General features: G+C 35.2%; 1 protein-coding gene across 1 annotated transcript; it reads right to left on the bottom strand.

The window, feature by feature from the left end:
- Positions 1–216: 216 nt before the first annotated feature.
- On the bottom strand, positions 217–8,542 carry LOC140852960 (uncharacterized). The gene is made up of 4 exons (XM_073247076.1): positions 8,245–8,542; positions 8,010–8,156; positions 7,837–7,907; positions 217–894 (listed from the first exon to the last, which is right to left on the bottom strand). Exons 1-4 carry the CDS (start codon positions 8,275–8,277, stop codon positions 846–848), a joined length of 300 nt encoding a protein of 99 aa, XP_073103177.1. The 5' UTR covers positions 8,278–8,542; the 3' UTR covers positions 217–845.
- Between the last annotated feature and the right edge of the window lie 2,162 nt (positions 8,543–10,704).

The following is a 10,704-nucleotide window of genomic DNA, read 5'->3' as shown; positions in this document are numbered from 1 at the left end:
TGTTGCTGGAAATTGTATATTTTGCACAGAAAGCAAGACTACAGCCTGTCTATGCTTTTATTTTAAAAGATTTGATCATAGAATATCGAAGTAAAGCATCATTAAGGGGAAGATCTAGAAGAACTTAGTTCCAGTTTCTGTGGATAATGTACTTCTTGATTCAATGGATGCCAACAGGATTGAAACGCTGGCTTTTCCTCCCTACTTTTCCATAGCTAGTGAAAGATGCAGTTATTTTATTAAGCATGCGACAGACTTCTCCAAAACAAATCTCGTAAATCACCATGGCCCCATTGAATCATTAAACCCAGCCCACTGAATATTCTGATTCGGAACAACACATGCAAAATAGTTTATAGTAGCTTAGAACTGACTCAAAAGATCATTAATTAATAATGAATGCATCGATTTCCTTGAAGCTTCCTTTTCATCACATGTGACCAAGGTAGTATAATCTGTTGAAGTTTCAATCTATTGGAGACAGTGTCTATGTCCACTGTGTACCTGAGCTGTCTTTGACTTCCACAGAACTTTGAAAAATCTTTGTTCTGACGATAAATACTTGTCTGCTCCGGTAAACAGACGATCAGGTGGGGAATAAAGAGATCCAGGTGGTAGATCGGTCGGCTAAATGGAAACCTTTAGTTATTCTTTTTCTTCTGTGAGATGGAATCACCATGGCTACCATCTGAGTTGCTATCAATACGCTTCATTTTCTTGGCCTTCAACACGGCTTCTGAGGTCATTTTCCTCTTTTTCTTCATGGAACAAGTTGACGTTTTCTCAAGGGCGGCAGCCTCGTCTGGTGACTCGAGCTTCTCTCGCAGGCTCCTCTGAAGCTTCTCCTAAACCATCTTGGCTTCATCTGGCGGAAGCAGTCCCCACTCCATCATCCTATGAACAAAGAATCGTGCTCAGCATAGTCTTTTTTTTTTGCATTTTTTAAGGAAAAATAACAGGAAAAAAGAGGAAGCTGAAGAAAACATTGACATGATGGGACATAAACCAACTATGGCAGAGCTTGGAAGTTTCGTGTTTAAAAGCATAATTATTACATTAAGTTTTGCCAATATATGGTGACTCAGTCCCCAAGATTACTGATTTCATAATTCATCACTGCTGGATGGGAAAGGAGACTCTGTAAACTCTCATGACCCCTTGTTGTTAGAGTAATGCAAAGGTTGTCCAGAAAACCTCATATTTTCTTCAAGACACGTGTAACAGGGAGATCAGCAGTGGCAAATGCTAATACCACACAAACATGAAGACTGAGAAGCATATGTAGTGTGCCTCAAATTGGTGATTTTTTTTAGATTTCTACAATGCAATTCAGTGAGTTGTAAGGGAAGACAAACTGAAACAGTATATGAAGAAGATTCTAAAAATATGCCAGATTCTGGATACTTTCTTTGTTTACCTGTACATACTAAAAAAGTAAATAAATAAATTAGACATATACACAGATGCACATATGTATTGATTTCCCAAGAGAGATTTTATAGCCCAATAATTTGTAATAAAAACTATATATATTTAGACCTTGAATGAAACTTTCGCGGCTGGTTTGCCATATTATACGTTTACTTTGAAATAGTTTAACTAAATCTTCGAAAGAGAGGTCAGAACAGTAAGGTATTTTAAACCCCAATCCACCTTTCCGTGAACTCCGCAAAGTTTAGAATATTAAGACATTTCAGAATTCAGATTCAAGGATTCATGTCTTCGAGGGTTGGCATGGTCCAGACACAAGCCCCCCTGTAAAATGTTGATAGAATGCTATGAATGACCAACTTGGACAAAGTACAAGATGATATTTAAATATGATAGCAGAAAAAAAAAAATCATGCAAACATAATGAAGGCTACAAAGCCTTCGGTATTAAGGCTATGATTTAGCAAGTTACTGGAGAAGCTGACTATGGTGGAAGTCAGTGCTCTTTGCTTATGCAATAAACCAAGAAAGTGGTATGCGCTGCACCAAGCAATGGCAAATGACCAAGTCACCATCCTCCAATAAAAACTATGATGCAACAGAGCCATAACCAGATTACTTTCCTCAGTGGAGTTTCATATGGCAATGTGTGATAATTCTAATAAGCTTAATCCACTAAGCTCATTTAGGTACAATAATTAATTCATTGCATAAGGTGTTGACTAAGCCCCTGACAGAAATTATATTTACCTGAACTGATAATTATCAAACAACAATATGTATAATTTCTCCTGAGAAGAAAATTTGAAGTTTTAAGAAAATTTAAAAATGTACAGCTTAGACATAACTTGATATACATCACTAGCCATCTAATAATGAACACAAAAGTGATATAATTATGCATACGTTTCCTTTAGCAAACCTTCAGAACAATCTTCTTAATTTGTACAATATTTTTTTTGAGAAAAAATTGTACAGTGATTTTGCTATACAAGACTTTTGCAGGAATATGAAGAGGCAGATATATCTTTTTATTTTCCAACTATCACTTAGGCATCCTGCATGGATTTAATTCTCCTCTCCATAATTCAGCATAATGGTAGAATCTTTCCCAGTGCCGAAGATATAATGCAAACATGCATATACTCTGTATAACATCTCAACATGAAAAGCAGACAAGAGAGACAACAATGGAATTATCTAGCAATCGTATTATTGTAAACCACAGAAATCAATTTCCCCATTGCAGGAAGATAATACCAAAAGTAATCCATTTAGATCAGCACAAGAAAGATGGTATGTCAATTTGTATTGATTTGAAAAAGAAATTTAGACTGATGATGCTTGTTGCTGTTATTTGCATTCAAAAGAATTTCAGTGGTACCAAGACATTAAATAACATCTCTCAGACTCAGCAGCAACCATTGAATACAGGAGTTTAACTAAATTGCAGAAATTAAATTTATTCATAGGTCGTTTGTTAACATGTTTTTTTAGGGTAAGATTTTCCTGTATAAGCAGAATAACAGAGTGGGAGGGTACACTCATGATCACCTAAATGAACTTTTATGTTCCATTTGTAAGCTCATAGCATTCAGCCTACTGATGTATTTTTATATATTTAGCATAATTAAGATTTCACACTTATTTTTATAAATTGGTTCATTCTTTATTATGAAAAACTCAATATAATGATGAATGTGGGCCATCATTTTCATTATCATTAATGACATTGAGAGTTCAGTCCAAGGTTCAGAAACTTGAATTTGGTTCTTGCTTCAGCTAAAGCTGATGAGTTTCGGTTTCAGGCTGCAACTTTCCAATCCAACAGTTTGTTAAACAAGGAATACCTGTATATTTTATGAGAAAAGCAGAAAGATATAATTTCCTTCTTTAATCCAAAGTTGCAACTCTAAATCATAGCTACCACTCCCAAGTAAGCATCTGGCTACTGACATTTCACCTGCCTATTAACTCTAACTTTGAAGATTATAATAACAATAGTACTGCAGGAAGCTTATATACCTATAGTATTCTTGGAAGATTATATAATAAAATACTGCATGACAAATTCCGAAGTCCAAACCGTCTCTGGTAGAAAATTGTTCAAGATGGTGAGAGAGATACAAAATTCATGTTACTCCTTGTTTTTTTCTTCTCATAAGGCCAAGGCCTAAGTAACGTTATCAATAATTATCCAAAATAAGACAGATTAAAATCCTCCCTCACTCTTGTGGGAAACCACTATCCCATAACCCAGAACTATGATAAGTAAGAACCTATTTAGAGAATTAATCAGCTGCCTGATTGGCCTCTCTGTACACATGCATTACCTGTACATAAGAAAATTGTCCAAGAAGGCGGGAGTCATGAAGGATTGGGTCTTGCAGAGTTAAATCACCCAGGAAAAAGTCTCTCAACTATTCTGTTACAAGCTCGAAATGCCCTTCTATCCAAATAGTATAAGAACCATAGACCTCTTTAGCTGCCTTGATCCCTTCACAGTGCTTTGAGCTTCAGCACTGATCACAGACAAGAATTTAAAAAAGAGAGCAGAAAGCTCCTTCATTTGTGGTTTTGGGTTACAAGCTCCATCAAAACTTTAGCTTAGAACTTTTGGTGTTGGGGGCTTACAATAAAGATTGTAAAAGAAGAACGTGGGCATGGGCAAGAATATCAGCAGAGTAGAATTCTGCAGTTAAGATAATTGCTGTTTAAACAACAACAGATGGTCTTTGATGCTCTTGTCTAAATAACAACTCATTCTATGCTTTCAAAATTGGTTGTGTATTGCAGCAAATCAGTTTGATATGAATTGGTCTGGGCTTATATGCGATCCCACAGGACGAAATGGATGGTACATAATATGTGCCTCTCATATTCCTGCCAATAAACTGCTTGCCTGATACATATTATATACATAAAGCAGTATGGATAAGAACCTAGATCTTTGTTGTTTGATAATCCTTAACTATCCCTAGCTCAAGCATAAGACCAAAGGTCTCCATCCCTATAATGAAAAAAGAAAGGAAGTAAGCCCCCACTACATATGTCCAAAATGCGCTCTAAAATTCCCATTAACTTCCACATTCTAGATAGAAAATGAAGGTGCATGCATACAATTCCTAATACAAACCAACAAAACCAAAGATCCTAGTTTCATCAACATTGCAAGGATAAAATCCTGATTAGATTTCTCATGTGTCTTCTCTTCTTCTACTTTGAAATGAAATCTAGCACACAGTCATTTCTTCTTGACCTTAAGACGAGTTCATGTGCTACTTATTTGTTTTCCATTAATAAACATTGCTTGACTAAATTAATTAGCTTTGCCATCACCTTCTGCAACCTCATTACAATAAGTTTTGTCAAGTTCTTATAATTTGACAAAATCTGGTATCAAACTTCAACCACTACTTTCACCATTTCATCCAATACAGTTCCAATTCCAGACAACCAGCCAAGGACCTCAAAACTTCAACAAAAATCCCTCCGCAGCTCAGCTTTATAACATGCAGATTGACTGTATATACCAAATAGAATATGGCAAGGTTTACCATACCAACCCATACTACTCCATACAGCCTATACCGTACCATACTGAGGTTTGGTTCAGTTATATAAGCCGAGCTGGTTCATAACTTCATATCAATCCGAACCAAGTGGAACCATCCCATACAACCCAGAACCAACCTGTAATGCCCAATTTTAGGTGGTACTATAGTTAGGTGTAAGAAAGTATCAGAAGCCTATCTAGATACGGGTGCATGTTGTACCATACTATACTGAACTGATAACATACTGATATGATTCTCGGTACCTATTTTGCAAACCTTGGATTATGGCTTCCTTCTGAAGTTTAAACTTACATTTTCTATTTACATTTTATTAGCTTAAATTCATCTTCTGTGCATTGAAATTATAAGAATTCCATGTCAGGATTTGCCATCTCAATATCGGGTCCTATATCGGTGCCAACTTGTTCCTGTGTCAGTACGAGGCTGGTACGGCATATCGAGTATCGATACATCCCTCATACCGCATACCGGCACCAAACCGATATGGTACGGTATGCCCTATGTTGCCTAGTTTGATATAATATGGCAAACCTTGTTCCATGCTATTGGAATTCACCACCTCTGATTTTCCCTCTTATGTTCCAAAGATAATGTCTCTTCAAGGAAACTTCATAGCAACAAACTTCACAAATTTTGCCTCCATTTAAAAGCATTGGCCCTACACCTCTTTTATCATCGACCTGCTTCTTCGAGCTATCCAGTTTTCCAACATCTTAAGAAGCAACCATGACTTAGACAAAACAAAGTCTCCTTGCTACTCTACTTGGGTTGCAAGTACTAGTGTTAACGCCAAAATCTCACACATCTCCCTTTTTATTTTTGGATTCTTTAGCCCTCATGAAAACCTAGTCAGCTTTCCTCCATTCATCATCATTGGGTTAGATATCAACACTACTCAATATATGCTTTTTCGAAATTTTACAGTATTACCAAACTATAAAGACGTTTATAGATATCCTTCCTCATGTTACATAAAATAGCTTCCTCTTCTCCTTCTAAGAGCAAACTTGTTTGGGTTAAAAAAATGTCTCCTTTTGATTTAAAACAATTATGCTCTCCACTTGATTACTTTTCCCTCTATTGCCTAGCATCTGATCTCAAGCACCTTTTCCCACATTGCAGTTCAAGCTTTTTTTCCATGGCCTTTGGATGTGGGCCACCTTCTTTAATATTCGGTCTCTTTCCCCTCCCTTTAAAGCACCCAAACAATGGCTGAAGTATTGCTATGATACACAAACCGGTAACTTAACGATACAATAGAGTTATGTATCAACACCAGTGCAACAAAAATGACGTGATACACCATGTGTTGATATGGATCAATACCAAGGAAAGCACCAATATTGATACCTTACTAGCATGTACCAGCACCAATACTTAAATCCTTGGATGTCTAAAGTGGAAGGTCTATTTTCCAAATACTTCCAATACTAGAATGAATCTTCTTCCCATAAGTATTGTGATCTAAAAGAAAGCATTCAACAAAACATCTTAAATTGTCCTTTCGAAGAGCATTAGATCCAAAATAGGACTGCAAAAGATTATTTTCCTTGCATAAATTTGAACTTCAAGATCAACAACTCTCCATACTAGCTCTAACAAACTCCACAAAAACTACAACAGCTACAAAAGCCTAATTTACCAACTAGTCCACTGTAAATCCTTCAACTTTTCTGTTGCATTAACTAAATCACTTCCACGAACACTATGCTAAAGCCAATATAAATCTCCTTGAAGTTTGCTTGTCTATCTAAAGGTCTCCCTTCTATGCTGGTGATATAACAAGGATGCTCATCAACCAAATTAACACAGGAACCTGACCCATATCGGTAGCACCATCAAGAGATCCATGTGCAGCTTTGCTCCTCTTCACTGCCCCCCCCCCACCCCACCCTCCCCTCCTCCTCCTATAACAATTACTGGATAACCATCAAAAACCCACAATCCCCTTTTCAGACCTCTCCTAATCTTCCTCCAAAACTAAATCGAGTAGACAAACCCAGTGGGCATTGAATGACTTCAACTTGACCCTCTAATCGCCAATTGCACTCGAAATAGCTGAGGAAAAACTTATATATGAGTCTTACTCCAACCATACACCCGCATGACCACAGCACCCTTCCATTGACTTGCCGCCAAGCAATTAGTCTTTGTTTGTCATCATAAGTCTATCTCAACTTCTCCCCTCAAGCAAGAAGAAAGGGAGACAGACCTCCTCCTTCTCCATCTTTACTCCAACCCAGCTCATTTCAAAGAAGAAACAGAATTACTAAGGAGAGCTGGAGCGTCCCTGTTTAGAGGCTCCCTGGGTCAAACCTCAAATAACCCTCCAAATCAAGACCTGTTTTTCTCTCTGCCACACCCCGCTCCAAACTGCATCTCCAAACCTCACAAAAGAGGAGGCCACAGCCACCTCCATCCCTCCTTAGTGCACCAATTCTACAGCACTCAGAGCAGACCACAAATCACCTTCATGCCCTTGCCCTAGTTTGCTAGCAAAGGACAAGGAGCAGATGAGGAAAGAAGGGCCCTAGCAAACCCCATTTCCAACCTTATAGTAACCATTCATAATTAAAGCATTTAATTTCACTTCTTATAGTATACAACAAACAACAAAATGCAGGTCATAAAAATGCGAAGAATAAAATGCAATGGTTGTGATTTATTGAAAGCATGAACTTACATAATTATTGGTCATGATAATTCAGCTATTTCAACCACAAATCTCATATAATTTGCCTCTCGAATTTCCAAAAACATGCTCTTTTAAAACCATAACTAGAAAAGAAACAACTCATATGATAGACAAATAACTAGAATCACTCACCAAGTTGCAGCCAGTTCGTTGTCCGGCAGCTGCCGGTACAGCGTCTCGAAGAAAATCCTCAATGGGTCTCTCTGCATGTCAGCCAAAAAAAAATAAAAATAAAAATAAAAAAAACGAAAACGAAATCTCAAATCAATTTCTTCCAACAGTAAAAGAAGAAAACGAAGGATTACTTCATCTGGTGTGTCATGCTTCTGTCCCGGCAAATCATAGACCTTCTTCTCCTTCTTATCCTTCTTTTTTTCACTCTTTTTTATTTTCTTCCCATCTCCTTCCTCTGCTACTGACCTTTCCAGTCCTTCTTTCTTTTGTCTCTTCTCCTTCCAATCCAGTGAAAAATTTGTTAGCTCCCATCGGTAGAAGAGAGAGAGACTAAAAAACCAAAAATCTTTTGGACATTGTTCCAACCTTGGAGGCTTTGCTGGGGTTCTTCTTCGCCATGGATGAAGCGACGGGGCGCTCGTTTTCGTCTTCGTCTTCCTAGTCGACGTCTTGCTAGGGTTCTGCCTGCTTTGAAGGCCCTGCCTTCTCTTCTTTCTCCATGGATTTAATCTACGGCTTCGGCATTTTTTCCTCCGTTGCAAGGCCACGGGCTGTTGGAGGGATAAGTGGCGGCAGGCTTGAGAGTGGAGGAGACTACGGGTTCCACTGCTGGGAAATTCTTTGTGCACCGCGGGCGGTGCAGAAAATCCGACGCTGGTCCGGTTGTCGGTTGATCCACAGAGTTATCATTTTTCGATATATATTTAATCTTTATAATTTTATTTTTTTATTTAAAATTTAAAATAATAAAAATAAATTTATTTTTTAAAAAAAATTATAATATTTTTATTTATATTTTAATATTTTATATCTAAAAAATTATAATTTTTATTTATATAATATTATAATATAATGCAGGATGTCATAATATATATAGAATGTCATAATTTTTTTCAAAAAATAAAAATATTTTTGTCATTCAAAATTTTCAAACGAAAAAGTAAATTTGTAAATATTAAATGCGTATTGAAAAGTAGTTGGACAAAAATACTCCTTTCATGTTATGATATCCTGGATCATAATATGATATTTAGGACTATATTATGACATCCTACGTATAGGAAGTCATAAATTGATACAGGATGTCATAATATGTACAGAATGTCATAATTTTTTAGGTCATATTATGATATCATGTATATAGGAAGTCATAATATGCTACAGGATGTCATAATTTTTTTCAAAAAATGGAGATATTTTCGTCATACAAAATTTTTAAACGAAAAAGTAGAACTGCAAAAATTAAATATGCATTGAAAAGCGGTGACTATAGGGACCAATCATATAAGCGGTGTGCTTCAGGTCGGATTTTCTACACTGTCCGTGGTGCACAAAGAATTTCTCTTCCACTATTTAGATATCCATAGTTTGTTAGAGGCCGTTTATGGTTGCTTACAATCTAGTTTAGGGAAATGATAAAGTCTTTGTGTATGCAGTGCAATAAATTTGTTGTGGAGCACACGATCCAATTATCTTAAAGCACGTAGCGTACTTAACGATGGGACATGCATTTAATACCATCCAGCTTTTTCTTCCTCCGATTTTCAATGATGAAAATATCATTTTCTCTATACAACAAAAAAAATATAGTATTATTACTTCCTAATATCTTATATGACTTTTTGTGAATATATATGACGTCCTGAACCATATATATGACTTCATGTATATTTATGATATCTTGAATAATTATATGGCTTTCTGATATCTTGTATGACTTTCTATGAATATATATGACATTTCGAACAATATATATAACATCTTGTGAATATATATGACTTCCTATAAGTATATATGATATTTCGAACAATATATATGACTTTTTGTGAATATATATGACGTCTTGAACAACATATATGGCTTTCTAACATCTTATATAATTTTTTATGAATATATATGATATTCTGAATAATATATATATATTTCTATGAATATATATGATATCCCAAACAATATATATGACTTCCTGATATCATATAAGGTATCAGAAAGTCATATATATTGTTCGAGACATCATATATATTTACAGAAAGTCATATATATTATTGAGGACATCCTACATATTTATAGAAAGTCATATAAGGTGTCAGAAAGCTATTTATGTTGTTCAGAATGTTATATATTTTCACAGAAAAATCATATATATTATGCAGAATGTCATATATACTCATAGAAAATCATATAAAGCGTTACGAAGTCATATATGCTATTCGAGATATCATATATATTCACAGAATGTTATATATACTCACAGAAAGTCATATAAGATTTTAAGAAGCCATATATGTTGTTCAGAATATCATATATATTGTTTAGGATGTCATATATATTGTTCAAGATGTCATATATATTCATAGAAAGTCATACAAGACATCAAAAAGTCATATATATTATTCAAGATGTCATAAATATACAGAAAGTCATATATATAGTTCAAGACATCATATATATTCATGAAAAGTCATACAATGCATTAGAAAGTAATAATACTATTTCTTCTTTATTGTATAGAGGAAAAGATATTTTCATCACTAAAAATTAGAAAAAAAAATAGCCACATTTAATATCCATCCCATCTAAATATGGAAAAATTCAGTGCAGGGGTAAAATGATAATTTTAAATTTTTTAAAAAATCAGTATTTTATAATAAAAATTATTAATTAATCTAATTAATTAATAATAATTTATCCTACACTAGGATCTAAATATGATATATAGCATGCATGTATTTAAATTTAAAATTCGAATTTGAACAGTAAACACTTTACTGTAATGTGTTCTGAACACAATACCTTTGTGCGGATAGTAGATCACCGTAATCTGAT

This window comes from Elaeis guineensis, chromosome 12, assembly GCF_000442705.2.
Source record: "Elaeis guineensis isolate ETL-2024a chromosome 12, EG11, whole genome shotgun sequence".
NCBI classification, from domain to species: Eukaryota; Viridiplantae; Streptophyta; class Magnoliopsida; order Arecales; family Arecaceae; genus Elaeis; species Elaeis guineensis.
Note: the sequence above shows the minus strand (reverse complement) of the source record. Positions and strands in the feature narration are given on the sequence as shown.

What these genes read in the sequence shown, in the direction of transcription:
- LOC140852960 (XM_073247076.1), bottom strand. Translation starts at nt 8,277, where the DNA reads ATGGCGAAGAAGAACCCCAGCAAAGCCTCCAAG. An exon ending in ACCCCAGCAAAGCCTCCAAG is followed by an intron (nt 8,157 to 8,244) that starts GTTGGAACAATG and finishes CTGGATTGGAAG; the next exon opens with GAGAAGAGACAAAAGAAAGA. An exon ending in AACGAACTGGCTGCAACTTG is followed by an intron (nt 895 to 7,836) that starts GTGAGTGATTCT and finishes CTTTGTTCATAG; the next exon opens with GATGATGGAGTGGGGACTGC.